The sequence below is a fragment of the Rhagoletis zephyria genome, unplaced genomic scaffold (assembly GCF_001687245.7).
Source record: "Rhagoletis zephyria isolate East Lansing unplaced genomic scaffold, Rhagoletis_zephyria_1.1 Rzeph_scaffold_00776, whole genome shotgun sequence".
Classification (NCBI taxonomy): domain Eukaryota; kingdom Metazoa; phylum Arthropoda; class Insecta; order Diptera; family Tephritidae; genus Rhagoletis; species Rhagoletis zephyria.
The window spans coordinates 112,571-129,527 of record NW_016157860.1 but is presented as its reverse complement, the minus strand read 5'-3'; the positions used below and the strand labels follow the sequence as shown (position 1 = coordinate 129,527).

Sequence of the window (16,957 nt, the reverse complement as noted above, 5' to 3'; positions counted from 1 at the left end):
TGAAGGAATCTGTCGATCTAGGATCCAGCATTTAAGCCACCGCATTTCCCAGCAGGGAATCACGAATGACACATAAACACACACGCACTACTCGAAAGACACGAAATGGCTATGTATATAAACAGTAGTTTCAATTGCCAAAAACAAAACAACAACCAAATATGTATAGGTACGCACTTACAACTTATTTATACACATTCAACTAAGTACTTACCACCCTCAGCTGTTGNGCACATGCACTACTCGAAAGACACGAAATGGCTATGTATATAAAAAGTAGTTTCAAGTGCCAAAAACAAAACAACAACCAAATATGTATAGGTACGCACAACAACTTATTTATACACATTCAACTAAGTACTTACCACCCTCAGCTGTTGTTCCAAAAATAGCTGCACTCCATGGTCCCGAACCGAAGCTATTGAGCGCTCGCACCATCACTGCGTACCTGGTGTATTTGCGTAAACCGCGAATAGTTGCCTTTGTGGTTGCCCAACCACTTACAATCACCGACTTGAGTGAATTATTGACAACGCTAATGTAGTTGATGTTCTGTTTTTCCTCGCTGCAGTTAACGGTGTAGCCAATGAGTTCACCATTCCAAGATTCACGTGACGGTATCTGCAAAGACAAGTTTGCAGGTGAAAAAGAAAACCGATGTGGTAGAGTAGTGACAATATGGTATTTTAAGAATGTATGTACATTAGAGAGCATCACTCGCCACACAAAAAAAAATCGATACTGTCTTTCAATTGGAAGTATAAAATCTGATATATTTTAAGACTTGCGCCAAAATATTTCGGAAAAATATTTATATTTACCTGAGCTGGATCGATTTGAAAATTCCTCCAAAAATTATTTTTTTTTATGAATAGAAATGTTTCTTAATGGATTTAAAAAAAACCCTCGGTTAATAAAAAAGTGTAAGTTTAAAAAATCTGCAAACAAGTATTAAACAACAAAACGAAATGATAATGAGATTTTTGATGCTGTTTTTGAATATTGATGTAAGAAAAACTTGAACTCAGCCAAACGTTACCGATTTAGGCTAATGAGGTATCATTGGAAAGGTAATTTCTCACACTTTTTAATTCTTTATTAACGTCTAGTTTTAGCCCAGTTATTCACGTTTTTCTTAAAGAAATCTTTGATAAAAGTCCAAAAACAGCATCAAAAATTTCATTATATTTTTATGCATATTTTTAAAGCTAAAATTGCTTAGTTATCTGAGGTTTTTTTTCGAAAAGTTTTATAAGAAACCATTTTTATTTATAAAAAAACTCAATTTTTGGAGTTGTTTTCAAATCTTTATATTTTCCGAAATATTTTGGTGGAAGTCTTCAAATATAGTACACTTTGTAATCCCGGCAAAAAAAACTGCAATTTTTTTGGTGATGCAGTCTAATGTACATAGGTAGTAAATTTTGAGCTGGCCACTACAGACACCCATACTCCCACTGACGATGCCTGTGACGAGTGGCCCAAATAAATGTTTATTTTATGCCAAGAAAACGAGGCGCTGTTGAGAAAGTGACATTAGGACAGCGACACGTAAGCTATGGCTGAAGACACGGCGGCAGGTGGTGTGTTGTGGAATTGAAGTGTAAGTGCACTTGATGCCTTTTACTTTCAAATGCACATAAATCAGTCACCGCTGTGGTGTGTTGAATTATTAATATCGATAAAAAGCCGCAAGATGTTAAATACAGGTGATGATTGCGCTTCAGGGTTTTGTGTGCGGGTAATATAGGAGAAAGGGAGAGAGCGAATGTAAATATGGTTGATATACATAATGGCTAGAGGTGGGCCTATAAAAATTAAGGGCAGTTGCGCATGAAATTATGTTTTGTTTAAGTTTTATTAGAGCAGGTGGTTGCCTGAGGTAAGCAATTTGTATGCTTTTAGTCAAAGTTAGCAGAGTTCGAGAGAAGTAAATCAACTCATTAACACGTGGGGATTAAAGTGGTGGATTTAAAACTGCATTAAGCTCATATTTACCTTTCTTGCAATCTCTGATAAGTGCTAACTGAAAAAATTAGGTGATGAAAGGGAGGCGATAAAGTAGTACATATAACAATTTTTGTGCGTGTGTAATAGAGTGGTCCAAAAAAATTTTCCCAAGATAGAGCTTGGGGCAAAATTTTTGCGCTTGTCGAAAGAAAGAAGAGCTGGTACCGAACCTTACGTTTCTAAGTATAAATTTAGAATATGCTCACAATGGTCATATTTTACTCTAGAAGTATTGCGTACATATATTAATCAAAAACTTGGTTAAGTAACCAAAGAACATTTCAAATGTAAATTCTTAAAAAATATCACAAGCTTCAGTTGTCATAGCAACAGCACCTTTTTATAAAACTCAGTAATATTTTTGCCAGTTTCACGGCGTTCCAGTAACGCATTTCAAAGTCATTGAGCACTCTGTATTGGTTGCAGTAGAAAACTGAAAGTTGGTACAGATATTACAAATATTAAAAGGAAAAAACTAAGGGGGTTCCGTTTTCCGGATGAACATTTTTCCCCCTATAAAAAAATTGGATCACTTTAGTGTGTAAGCAAGAAAAAACAACTGTAAGAGCTCAACAAAGTCTGTTGGAAAGTTACATTTAAAACCATTGTTCTCATTTGTAGTGAATTCTAGTAGGTTTGATACAGTTGATTTACCTTAACAAGGGCCGTGTCTTCGGTTAAAATGTGAACCCGGTTTCGAAGAATATGACACAACGGCCTTTAAAATGGCATAAAAAAGTAAAGCAAATATTACTAATATGTGAATATATATATATATATGGTATATTCATAAAAATCAATATTTTTCGAACTCTGTTTCTCTTCAGGAGACTACCAATATCCAATACCCAACTGTTTATTTAAACTTTCCAGTCGAAAAATATTGATTTTGAAGAATTTTACACTATTTCTACGCCAAATGTTTTTTTCATATAAAATACATGGACCTCTAAATATTTTTAATTTCGAAATAAAAAACACAGATTTATATATATATATATATATTTTGCGATAAAAAGCAATCCTAAGGGCGACAGCATTACTTTTTCACATAAATGTTTGGACCACCCTAATGTAGATGGGAACAAAGAAAAACTACCAGGTATGAAGGCAAATAAAAAGGCAAAAGTGCTTCAGTTTGGCTTTTTTTCAAATTCAACCAAAAACTAATTAAAACAAATAAACATATACCAGTTTGCACATCTACAGGCCAAGCGCTTTAATTTGACACCCCGTTTTTGAAAATCGAACGAACGGTGCAGATCTTTTTCGGAACAAAACATTCCTTCACGTATTATTTTGAGCTTAATTTTTTCAAAAGTGGCAACTCTTTTTGAAAAAGTTAAACCTTATTGCACACCTAAAGTCAGAGCCCTTTGATTTGACACCTCGCTTTTGAAAATCGACCGAACGGTGTGGATCTGATGGGATTGATTATTAAATTATTTGAATGCAATTTTTTATCAGGTGGTAACTCTTTTCGAAAAAGTAAAACCTTATTGCACATCTACAGACCAAGATTATATATATTGATACATTGGACCGTACCAAAAAGAAAAACTTCGCTGTACACTCCTGAGTCAAAGTATTTTTGGAAGGCTGTTTGGAAAACTTCTTTTTGCTGAACCTAGGGGGCTGTCTGTTTATATTTTTTGTCATATCTTCGGCATTTACAGTCGGATCTTAAATTATATCTTGGCTCAAAAAAAAAATTGTTGTTCGTAAGTTCATAGATCTCAAGTACCCCGTCCGAATGTTTACATAACAGATCTCAGTCCTTATCACCCTAATATAGCACCCTAACGTCAGAAAATTAAAGCTCGTCATAAATTATTAAAACTTTGCTAAAAAAATTTGTTGATTATTTCAGTTGCACAATTAAAAAAATTAATAAATTTTATTGCCGAGTGTAGGTGTAGGCGAAGCCTAGGTTCAGCCGACATAAAACATATTTCTCGAAATTGTCTTGCAAAAATACTTTAGACTCCGGGGTGTTTGGGGACTTTTTTTCTTTTAAGGTGATACGGTCTAATGTACATACATACATATGAATGCGGTATAACCACTTGTTAGCGCCAGCAACTACTTCATAATCGGTCGCTTCCGTTGTCATATCCGCTGCCACGCACACTTACTTACTTGCATATGCTAGCACTCACCTGCCATGTCACAATCAATTCACTCTCGCCACCAGTCTGCACTTGCACATTCGAGGGCGCTTCGGTGGGTGCCTCTTCCTGCGTTTTCAACACAATCGGATCGGTGAATGGACTGCGCTCGATTTCGTTGATTGCCTGCATGCGAATGAGAAATGTGGTCGCCGGCGTTAGCCCAGCAACAATGGCACTCTCACGTAAATCGCTGTCATAGCTGACGAAGCAAACAAGCAACAAAACAACAAAAACAGGGGAAACAAAAGCGTGTCAACAATCAAAAATATTTTGCATGTGCATGAATAATGCAATGCATGTATGTATGTGTGTGTGTGTGACAACTTACCTACGGCTAATACTCGTCGATGGCAAAGTCACATTGATGATATTCGGACCACTCCAATCGCCGCCCGTTATACCGAGCGCTGCATGCGATTGCAGATACTTTAACGGTTGATATTGCACCAAGTAGCTAAGCACCGGCGAATTGCCGTCAAATGGGCGCCGCCACGACAACTTGACGGTACGCGAGCCCACCTCGAACACCTCCAGGCTGGAGGGTGTGTCGGGGCGCTCTTGCACCGCCAGGAAGATGACGAGTTCGGCGCGTCCATAAGGATTCTCGGCGATGCAACGGTAAATGCCCGAATCGTGGCGATCCGAACGGGCGATGGTCAGCTGTGAGTCGACACCCTTTTCCGTTTTCATTTCCGCAATGCTAAAACGGAAATTATTGAGGTCAATGCGGCCGTTGTTGTGTGTCCACGAGATGGCGATGGGTTCGTCGCCTTTGGCTTGGCACTCGAGACTGACGGGATCGTTGCGGCGGGATGACACATTGCGGGCGGCTTGTTCGAAGCGAGCTGGCTCTAAGGTGGAGTGAATAGAAGGGGTGAGCAAAGAAGAAAGAGTTTCGTTATGTGGTTAGTAAAGTTTAAAATTACAAGTATTTGCTTGAAAATCGCTTGCACTCTCAAACTGCACACTGCAGAGTTCACTTACCATTCACATTGATGCGTATGATTTTCTTCAGACCGGCGCCAATGTCATTTGTGGCCTGACACATGTAGAACCCCTCATCAATATCCGTAGCCAAATTGAGCACCAGCGAGTTGTTGCGCATGCTGAGCGGCTTAAAGTCCTGCGACATTTTGCCTGAAGGAAAATAATTTAAAGTAAATGAATGTGCGGACTACATTTTTATTTATTTGCTCATTTTCTCTACAAATTCTGGATTTAAACGCTTTGTGACAGCTGCCGCGCGTGTAATTGCACATCAATGGCGAAATGGCTTAATTAATATTCTAACATTTCTGACATTAATTTATTTGCTTTACTTCTTACATTCTCCTTTGCCAGCATTTTTACACGCTTTTTTTCTTAATTTAGTTACTTTTCTTTCGCTTTTTTTTCAGCGGCTTTATCCTTTTAATGTTCGCTCTCTACGCGCCCACTCCACTTGGCAACACGCTCGACCCCAATTTAACTTACGAACCCAAAGTTGCCGTCTATAAAACTTTAATGAACTCGCATTTCAGGATTAAGTCCACTGCCGTATCTTTTCTCTCTCTCTTTCTTACTAACGTACCNTCTTTGCCAGCATTTTTATACGCTTTCTTTTCTTAATTTAGTTACTTTTCTTTCGCTTTTTTTTTCAGCGGCTTTATCCTTTTAATGTTCGCTCTCTACGCGCCCACTCCACTTGGCAACACGCTCGACCCCAATTTAACTTACGAACCCAAAGTTGACGTCTATAAAACTTTAATGAACTCGCATTTCAGGATTAAGTCCACTGCCGTATCTTTTCTCTCTCTCTTTCTTACTAACGTACCCAGAGAACACTTTTTTATTTGGTTCGATTTTTATTATTTTTTTTTTTCATTCTAGCTGTAGCAAGTTTTTATTACAGACACATTCGCCGACAGAGACTGTACAACACTCCAAGCTGTGCGCCTACATTAGGGTGGAGCGAAAAAAAAACAATTTTTCTATTTCGAAATAGTCTGAAAATTTGACAAAGCATGGCCACAATGAGCCGTTTTAAAGCATTTTCTGATCTGATTATGTTTATTTTATTCANTATTTGGTTCGATTTTTATTTCTTTTTTCATTCTAGCTGTAGCAAGTTTTTATTACAGACACATTCGCCGACAGAGACTGTACAACACTGCAAGCTTTGTGCCTACATTAGGGTGGAGCGAAAAAGATCAATTTTTTCTATTTCGAAATAGTCTGAAAATTTGGCAAAGCATGGCCATAATGAGCCGTTTTAAAGCATTTTCTGATCTGATTATGTTTATTTTATTCATATTTTAAAAGACTTTCTAAAAATATTTTGAGTAAATATACAGTTTTGTATCCCATTGTGGGACGTCCCCATATGAGCTGCGGCCAAAAGTTGTAACCGCAATTTAAATTCGCTGAAATTTCGCATATGCGCCATCCTTCACTTAGGAATGAAGAAATGTGGAAAATTGTAAAAGTTGACGTACTTATCCGATTTTAATGAGATTCAGAGTATATGCTGGTTTAAACCAGAAAATTGTGAATCTGAAATAACGTCAAAAGTGGTACACATTATCGTCTATCAATTCTAGAAGAAGTACTTTTAAGCAAAAAACAAAACCGACTTCAATTTTCATAGAAAAATTTAAGATTATCGTTAAATTCTTCTCGATTCAATGATCGGATCTAAACCAAATTAGTATGGGACCAGCTCTGAGGTAACACCATTCCTCTAAAAAAAGAACTATCCCATTGAAAAACAGTTTTCTACAGTTCAATGTGAATACTTTACGCAAATTTTAAGTACTATTACACTTTCGAAGTTGAAAATTTGTTTTTTTGCGCTCCACCCTAACGTATGTACATACATACCGCACACTAAGGTTGAAACATATCTACACTACACACTACAGCGATCTACTCCTATTGCCAGCCTTATTTGTATTATCTAGTATTTATTGTTTTTGTTTACTTTTTTACTTCTGCGCGCTACTCACCCTGTCCTTTGAACCAGGTAATAGTTGGAATCGGATATCCTTCCGCCTCGCAATTTATCGATATTGTATTGCCAAGCATGATGGCCGTGTCCATTGGCTCCAACGCCCAGCGTGGCGCAACTAAATAAACGTAATTCCCAGCCAAGCCAAATGGCAGCCACGGCATCGGTTGTAGCGCATTGAATGTTCAGCAACAGACATACACACACACACACACACAGCGGCCGATGGGCGCGCACAATCCGATAACGTACGTGGCGAATGTGCGATGCGAAGCGATAAGCAGTGATGAGCGTTGTTGTGGCAGCGTCGCAGTATCGCAGCATCGTTGTTGCAGCCGCAAGTTGTGAAGATACAAAGTAGAAAAGTAAACAGCAAAATTAACTGCATTGCGACTTTGTGTATAGAAAATCATAGAAAAAAAAAGTAAAAAAAAAATCACATTGCTCGACGGTTCGTCTAGCTAGGCGGATTGTGTACGTGTGTGTGTGTGCTTATGAGCTTTGCTTGCAAGTTTTCCCATCGCAAACGTGTACAGTGGATTTTCTTAAGCTTACCGTAACTTTCTCTGTATTTGCCGCCATCGAGTAATTTGAAAAAGAAATGCAATGTGATTTATTTCAAAGCGAAAGCATGAAAATCGTACAAACACACTCACGGCAGTACGTTAGCCAACTGAAGCACAGAAGTACTAAGGTTGTGACGTTAACGCAACATCCCCACATTAATTATAGATTAAAAATGTTTTTAGTTGTCTAAAAAAAACTCACATTTTAATTACTTAGAAAAAGTTGGGCAAAAAATGTAAAGAATTAACTGGAGTCCCATATGTTTCTTACAGCAAAAAAAAGGTTCTTTATTGCCCATACAGCAGTTTACAGACCAAATTTAACTTTCGAGCTGGTACGCAAAAAAAAATTAAACTTCGGCTTCCAGACAATTCGTTGGGAGATTTAAATTGCGTCGATCCATTTTACCCACTAGTCACGGGATGTTTGTTTTTTAAGTAAAAACTCATATTTAGTTTAAAATTTTAAGAAATACTATATTTTAATTTATCGACCTAGATACTTAAAAAAATTACATATTATTGGAGGCTAGAAGATAAATTAAATTTCGCAGGTCTGTGTTATTATATCCAGTCTCTAACATTAATCAATGATCTGTGCTTCAAAATTCTTTCTATTAACTTTCGACATAAATGGGAAAAATCTGTGTCACCAATATTGATATTCGAAACTTTAGCTTTGTGTAGCTGTATAACTGAAGTGTGACTAAATCTTCTCAGTGTGAATCTCAAGTGCTGACACACAACTTACTTATCCTCTCAGTTACTTAGGCATGTATGTGTGTTTGCACGTTTGCTATGCTTTGCTTTGCTTTGCCAACTCTCGAAAGTGTTGCTTCATATAGCAATTACCTTTTTTCAACTACCCCCCTCAACCCATTGCTTACCTCGCACTTGCAATTCGGCGGTGTAGTTCACCTTGGCAGCTGCATTACTCGCATAACAGGTATATTTACCGCTATGCTTTGCGCTGATATCCTTGAAGACCAACAGCGAATAGAATTCCTCTTTTTTCTCAGTAATCTGCGAAACAAGAAAAAACATGCGAGACAAATACAACAAAATTGAAATAGCTAGTGAGAATGTGAGTGTAAATGCAAGTATGTGAATACTCCCTCATACAACGGTACGAATTTGTGTGTAAACTTGGAAGATGGGCTAGAGTTTTTTGTTAATTTGGCGCTTAAAATAACTTTGACACTTTGTTACGAAATCTTATTCACATATGCTCCGACATACATATGTACTTCATATATACCCAATAAACATTAGGCTTGGTTAACAATTCGAAGATGATTGGAAAACTAACATTTTTTTTCAAGTCTCACCTTCGATAACGAATGTGGAATAGGTTAGTATTCGATTCGAGAACTATACCATACTCCAGCGTAATGGAACCCAATGAATTTTCCTATGACCTCGAAACTCAGCCCGAATCGAAATGAAATTTTAATGAGAGAGAGTAAATTTCTAATATTTCCCTTCATGAATATATCTCGAGTATATTTCCAATATACTATGAACGTTGCAAAACTAGCGTTGGTTATGAATTCGTTTTTAGTTCGATATGTATATTGAAAATCAAAGATAATTTTCGAAAGTTCGCCAAAATGTTTATAGGGTATGTATGCTGCACATGCAATTTCTTTTATTTGCTTTTGTATCAAATAACTTTTAACTGACTCTCCTAAACTTGCTGCTGGTATATACATATGTATATGTTCGGAAAATTTCTTCTTTCTTTTTTACATTTCTTACTTCTATTCCCTCATTGCCATTCAGGGCTCACATGGCTTTATGTTTATCAACTCACCTGCAAACTTGTCGGTATGGACATGTCGTCCTTCTTCCAGCTGAAATAGATTGGCATATCACCGGATGAAACGGCGCAAGTTATTTGTGCGCGTCCACCCTCTTGTAGATTCTTTGGAAACTTAAATGGCTCAATGACAGGCGGGCCTGCAAGAGATTAAAGAAAAAGAAGAAAAGAGTTTAGATGCTTTGACAGTAAAAATACTATAAACGTAAATTTTTGAATAAGGCTAAGCTTAACTTTCGATTAAGAATAGTTGAGATAGATATGTCTGTAGGCTGGTTTACCTGAAAAGACTTAAAGATAGTTCCTCAATGAACATACAAACATATGTTGTCATAAAATATGATTTGCGTTTCAATATCTATGTATGTTATTTTATTTCTTCTTTCAAAATTAATCAGCCTTATCATGAGTTTAATTTTCCCGAACCGGTGTACTTTTCACATTTAGTTTCCATGTATTTACTATGGGCGGAATAAAAATTTTTTTTGGGCGAAACTCAGGTTAAGGCAGCTTTTTACCACGAGAGAGAGGGCGTATGAGTAGCATTTGTGCCCATACAATGAACTGACAAAACTTTTCCACTTTTTCGGTGATTCCCACAGTGCTCCTGGTGGACCTCCAGAGGTCTACATTAGCATGAAAAAAATATGGGGGTTCATGAGTTGGGTCCACGAAAATATATTTGGTTTTGGTAGTAAAAAATAAAATTGTTGGCTTGGCTTTAACTACCATTGTAGGCAGATAATACACTACTAAAAAAAATCAAGTGAGCAAAAAAATATAAATTTTTCCATCATGACAGGTCGTATTTCGGTGAAAAATATTCATACTGAGATTAAAAAAAAATAATAATTTTAAAGCCTTAACGTTCACATTTTCAGATTTCTTGGTAGCTACAATTCTCATTTAATCCTGACGAATAGCGCGCAAAATTAATTTTGCAAAATTTTTAGTTTTTTTCGAAATAAAACTTCCATCTTCCTCCTCACTACAACTATTTCTTTTTTATCTTTGATATAACCAAGTTTTTTGCGCCTCTATATTTAGCTCACGCTCCCTTGCCATCCAAAATATTACTCCTCATAAAAGCAGAATGATCTAATATTCACATTTTTTTGGCGAGTTTTGGGAATATGGTAGAAATGTAGAAGCCGGAGGTCCATCGAAGCCATTAAAATTTTTTTAAGCTGTCTACGAGAAAAAGGTTTGGGAACCTCTGCAGTAATTACGCTGTGAAACAGATTTCTAAATACTCGCGAAACTAGCGGCCAAAGATTTTAAAACTGGGTAGTTTTTCTCTCTAACGGCAGGTTTTTTTATGTGTAACCATCTTTGCTCCCCATATGGACAAAATTTGCGTAAACCGTCACTCGTAAACCGTAACGCGTAAACTAAGACGAGTTCTTAGGTATTAAGAATGAAAACAAATCTAATCAGTAGCGACCTTTTCGAGAACTCTTCGGAACTTTTTCGGGATCGTTTCTAGTCTAGTACTCGCCCATTTTGGAGTTAGTTCAGGACTATTGTGGAATGATTTCGGGACTAGTTTTGGCGCCAGTTCGGGACGAGTTATGGACTTTGTCAGGTCAATTTCGGGATTATTTCGGGACACATATGAACACTTACACCTCAAATTCCATGAGTTCCAGTTACTCAGACCCTTTTTTAAAGGACTTCGGAATTTCAATGATATGATTAATTAAAAAAAAACTAATAATTAAAAAATTCAGTCCAATATACAAACAACAAATGAAAGAGAAAATTCTTCGTAATTGAAGTGAATTTAATTTGTTGGTGCCTAATTACGAATAGGTAGATATTGAAAACGACCTTTTAAAACTTTGTGCTTGAAAATCCATTAAAGTTTTTAATAGTTATTTTCGGAAAAAATATACATATGTTTAGGACTAATATGTATGTGCACTGCCACATCGTCCAATTTCGTTGTTCTAACTTTATTAATTTCGAATAAAATAGTTATTAGAAGAATGTGCAGAATTTTATAGTGCATAGTTTTTTTTAAATAAATCAAAATCTTGAAATTTGAAATTCCTTCAGTTTTGGACATCAGTCACTAGGGTGCTTTAAGTAAGTTGGCCGGCATTTCAAGCCTTTTGCACTCACGTATTTGAGCTTTTTTCTTCTTATTGCGACAAATACGTCCCGCTTCCCTCATCAGTTTCTTATAACGCATATAGCAGTAGCTACAATTTTTCATGCACCGGCGAAGTCGATCAGCCTCAGACTGTTATCGGACGGTTCGTCAGGGATACTGAATTTTCCGAAGGTGTGGCCAAATATCCACTCCTTACCCACCCTGGAATTTAAGTATCCAAGCATGATTTTGATATCGTGACTGTGGCAGCGTATGTACGCTGCAAGCTCTCATAGAAGAAATTCTTGAAGATTTTCCTTCTCTTCCTTCGAGGTGTAAGTGCAAATGGGCGAGATGTCGAAGAACCTCGTTTTGATACAGATTGTGGCTAGACATTCGTCCACCGAGGTGATCGACAGTACTCAGTGACCGAGTCTCGCTTCTTAAACAAAAAGCTTAATATGTACACATTATATTGGTCCTAAGTGAGCTCTTACAAAAGCCCAGTTTCCTTTCAACTATTATTACTGTATGCTATTTCATTATGTAAAAAAAGTTAATATTAACAAATCTCTTCACATCCATTAAGAATTATCGTGTACTTCATGGCAGTTTAGATGAACACAAAAACAATTCACTTTTCATTGTTCCGCTTAATCCGTTTACACCTCCACACACTCTCCCCTTACTTACTATTGACATTCAGCTGCATGTCCCGCCGCGCCTCCTCGCCATTCCTACTCCGCACAATGCACGTGTACATGCCCTGATCACGGGTCGGTTCGACATTCTTGATGACAAGATAGCCACCTTGCTGCACTGGTGACAGCGAGTAATGTGAATCTGCAAACAGAAAATGGAATATGTACTACAATAAAGCAAAGGTGAAGCTTCACAAAAAAAAACACACACAAACCAAAAAAAAAAAACACAAATTAAATGTTTGTATAAACGCGCGGAGTATACAATTAGCCAGTACGAATACTAAACTGCAGCTGACAAATAAAGTGCAAATAGCGAAAAATACAAACACAACACCACTAAAGTGGACGCAAAGTTATGGCAGTGTACCCGTTTGGTAAAACTATTGCAGAGGAAAATGTATTTTCACACAAATGCTAAGCTAGCAAATGCACAGCCGTGTATTGTATCTATATATGTATGCATGTTCGTATGTGTGTGTGTGGAAGAATACAACGTTCGTTCGTTAGCAAAGTGGTATAAATCCAACAGTTAATGCGTTATTGTACCGCTTCAGCACTTTGCATCCTTTAGCTTTCTATCCCTATCCTTACAACACTCTCCCTCACATTTTCCACAGCAATTGCGGCATTGTGTGATTGCGCTTTGCACTTGGTTGTACATACATACTTTTAGCTGGAATTGTGCTATGTCTTTTTTTGTATGATTGTTCGGTGTACGACACCAAAATTTGCACGTACAATGGCAATTTGTCTTACTTGATGTCAATTGCTGATGTCCTTTCTCCCATCTAATTTGTTCGATTGGATAACCGGAAAATGGACAATGTACAATTATGTCTTCGCCGGCGACAGCTTTAATGGGTCCGATGGCGCGTACATATGGCGGACCTTTGGATTGAAAGAAATGTGGAAAAAAAAGGTAATTAAAAAAGTTACAACAGAAATGTGTTCAAATAAAGAAAAAAAAAATTCGATAAAATTATATTATTTTAGGAACTGCCTGTTAGGCTATTTATAACATAACAATAGACGCATTTTCTTGTGAAATTTTCTTCTGACGAAATCTGACCAGTAAGGGGATTCTCACATTGGCTATCGCTGAAAAGTATAGCAGGAGCGCCTTTTATTTTCTCCTGCGATGAATCTTGCTGTAAAATGTTCAGCCTATTTCTTTCGTAATAAAGTTTCTTAAACATATTTCATTTAAGATCGATATTATAATATATTATATAAGATATATATATATATGTAATATTAAAGTAACAGATTAAATTTAATTAGGTGGCAACCTCTTAAAAATAAAATTCAAAATAAAGCCACCTTAAACATATTTTATTTGACTTGACATCATTTAGTAAGTAGTTTCATGTAACTTATTGATTTAATTTAAATTCACTTTTAAACCAGTGGCAACCCCTTTTAAAAATATTTTGGTAACAAAACATTCTCACACCTCTTTCGATACATCCTTCATGTAATCTATATTTAAATGATGGAAAAATGCTAACTGACATTTAGGCAGGAGGCAACACTCTTCAAAATATTTTCAACATAAAGCTTTCTTAAACCTCATTCGTATGCCACACACATTAAGACATATCATCTAACTCACTAAAAAAATTTAATTGTAATTTTTAAATAAATGGCACTGCCCTTAAAATTTGATTTTGTACTAAAAGAGTGGTTCGTTTGACATCCATACCGTAAACTTTTGTTGGACTTATAATTTAAAATAGAATTTAGTTGAGAAGTTGGCAACCCTCTACAGAAAATATGCTATTTGTTAATCCGTTTCTATGCTAAATTTTATCCAAAAAAGAGAAACAATCATACTCACACAACCTGTACATCTACCGCCGGATTGGGCACAGAGAATTTTTCACAACAAATGCAAAAATTTTTATTTAAATTTTTTCCACTATATTTTTATGAAGGTATGGTTCATACTACTATAAAAACCATAAAAATATAATCTACAAAGTTTTTGCAAAATCCAAAAAACTTCCATACNTGAGAAGTTGGCAACCCTCTACAGAAAATATGCTATTTGTTAATCCGTTTTTATGCTAAATTTTATCCAAAAAAGAGAAACAATCATACTCACACAATCACTCACACAACCTGTACATCTACCGCCGGATTGGGCACAGAGAATTTTTCACAACAAATGCAAAAATTGTTATTTAAATTTTTTCCACTATATTTTTATGAAGGTATGGTTCCTACTACTATAAAAACCATAAAAATATAATCTACAAAGTTTTTGCAAAATCCAAAAAACTTCTATAAATTTGCATACAGATTTGCTACTTTTTAATCAGATGTTTAGCACAGATGTTGCACAGTAAAGTACAAGTTTATAGTAGCTAGATCTTACAATTGATTTTTGGCAATTTTTTCGCACATTTTCTTCTTTAAAAAAAAAATTTAGAAAATACTTTGTATTGAAAAAATATGAAACACCTTCGAAAAAAAAATTTAAAACCCACCACGATTTTTTATCAAAAATTTAAATAGAAATAGTTGCAATTATTATAAAAAATTTGGTGGATGTNGCTAGATCTTACAATTGATTTTTGGCAATTTTTTCGCACATTTTCTTCTTAAAAAAAAAATTTAGAAATTACTTTGTATTGAAAAAATATGAAACACCTTCGAAAAAAAATTTAAAACCCACCACGATTTTTTAATAAAAATTTAAATAGAAATAGTTGCAATTATTATAAAAAATTTTGTGGTTGCAGTCGGATTTCATTTAAATCGTCAGTTTGATTGATCCTAAACTCCCGGTGGTAACCTTGGTCAACACAAATTTTCGAACTAGATGCCGATTTCTTAAAATCCCTATAATTTGACACCCGTTTTAAAATATTTTGTTCAACATTAAACTGATTTTAAATATCGAAACAGGTTGCAGCTCTTTGAAAAAAATTTTTGAAAAAAAAAACTTTCTTAAACTTCTTCATGGCATCAAGCACATATTAAAATATTTTATTCAACTTGTTGTCAACAGGTGGCAACCTTCATAAATGATACTTTCGTAAAAAATGTATATTTAACCGTTTTCATTTGACACCCATATGGCTTTGATATTTTACTTAACTTATCCACTCATCGATTTTAAATTAACAGGTGGCAACCCCCTTAAAAAGTATTTACCAAATAAATCGCTTTGGAACCTCTTTCGTTTGACACTCACATTTTTGCTATATTTTATTTAAACTATTAATTGATTGAGTTCAAATCTCTTGAAAAGGGAGGCAATTCTCTTCAAGAAATGTCCCATATGTTAATTTACATAGGCTTTAGCCTTTCTGTGTGCCAAATTTCATTGTAATCCGTTTAGCTATTTTAGCGTGAATGACCAAACATTCACATTTACAGGATACCTGACTATGATTGTGTCCTTTGTTTTAATAGGAAGAACGTAAGTCTGACGGTCAGTATAACGCTTAAAAAAGCCATGATAGGGAAGCCCCTTTTCGACAAGAAAATTTAATTTAAATTAATATAATAATTAAAATTAATATAATATAAATACTAGGCAGTTTAGTTAGCTACAGAGTAGCAGCAAAATTCATTTCTATCGAAGCCAGGCTAGCGTATACCTTATTGCTTTTAATATCTCCATAATTTTCATAATTAAAATTGTAGAAAATTCGAAAAAAAAATGTAAATACCAGAAATTTTATAAAATTGTGTATGTTTGCTGTAAAACAAAGGGGAAAACAGTGGTGAAACTTTAGCTCACTTAGCTTACGTAACTTCATGTCTACATGCCACGAACATGTCAAAACCTAAGCAGCAAATGATAAACGCCAAGTTGACTTCTTGCTCCATACCGCTGATTATCGTGTGACATTTGCTTTGTTGCATAAATTTAGGCGTAAGGCATTTTACTAATTTGCATTCATTGCAAGAGGAGACGCACAAATAATTTATGCCAGTTTCTATGTATGTTTGTCCCCGGCAGATTAGCACAACACACACATTGTATAAGGACATATGCAAATACAAATAATGCGAATTTTGCAATTAGTTTGCTTACGCTGGCACACGCATATCTATGCAAACATTTAAATGCAAGTTCAGTCCAGTTTCTAGTGTAGATACATATGTACATGCATATGTGTTTGTTATTTGAAGGGAATATTTACACAGCCACCAGCAAACGCATAGCCCTGCAGAAATCGATTGATAAAAAATAGCCCACTTGTAGTTAGCTTTTTTGCGGGATTTATATAAAAAATATAAAACTTTTAGTTAACTAACTAAGCTAACCTGAAACTAGTTGACAAGTAATGTAGGAGTTTATTTTCTTTAAACGCGTTTCTATTTAAATATCCTGCACTTCGCAAATACTTTTTCGAATTGAGGACAAATAAAAGGAAGATCGTAATTGCATATTATCATTTTGAAGTGATGTCTGACGGAGTTCGAATATGGGACCACCTGCAGCAAAATATGTAAACAGATACGAAATGTAGTAAAATAAATAAATAAATAAATAAAATAAATAAAAAATATTTTATTGTTCTTATTGATATTTTATTTCCAAAATAGTTGGTTACAAGTTAGTTACATATAATAGAAATATAGTTAGCTT

The 16,957-nt window shown here is 35.5% G+C and overlaps 1 protein-coding gene across 2 annotated transcripts in view; it reads right to left on the bottom strand.

The window, feature by feature from the left end:
- Window positions 1-420: 420 nt before the first annotated feature.
- Window positions 421-16,957, bottom strand: part of Dscam3 (Down syndrome cell adhesion molecule 3) — a 129,101-nt gene continuing 112,564 nt past the window's right edge. Inside the window, exons 13-20 of one of the 2 annotated variants that reach the window (XM_017614109.1) lie at window positions 13,108-13,239; window positions 12,341-12,490; window positions 9,547-9,692; window positions 8,621-8,756; window positions 7,166-7,285; window positions 5,166-5,318; window positions 4,510-5,032; window positions 421-621 (exon numbers count right to left, since the gene is read on the bottom strand). In XM_017614109.1, coding sequence (XP_017469598.1) covers window positions 507-621; window positions 4,510-5,032; window positions 5,166-5,318; window positions 7,166-7,285; window positions 8,621-8,756; window positions 9,547-9,692; window positions 12,341-12,490; window positions 13,108-13,239 — 1,475 coding nt within the window. In that variant the 3' untranslated portion in view covers window positions 421-506. Of the gene's footprint in view, window positions 622-4,505; window positions 5,033-5,165; window positions 5,319-7,165; window positions 7,286-8,620; window positions 8,757-9,546; window positions 9,693-12,340; window positions 12,491-13,107; window positions 13,240-16,957 lie in introns of those variants that run through there. The other variant, XM_017614110.1, reaches the window with a different exon arrangement.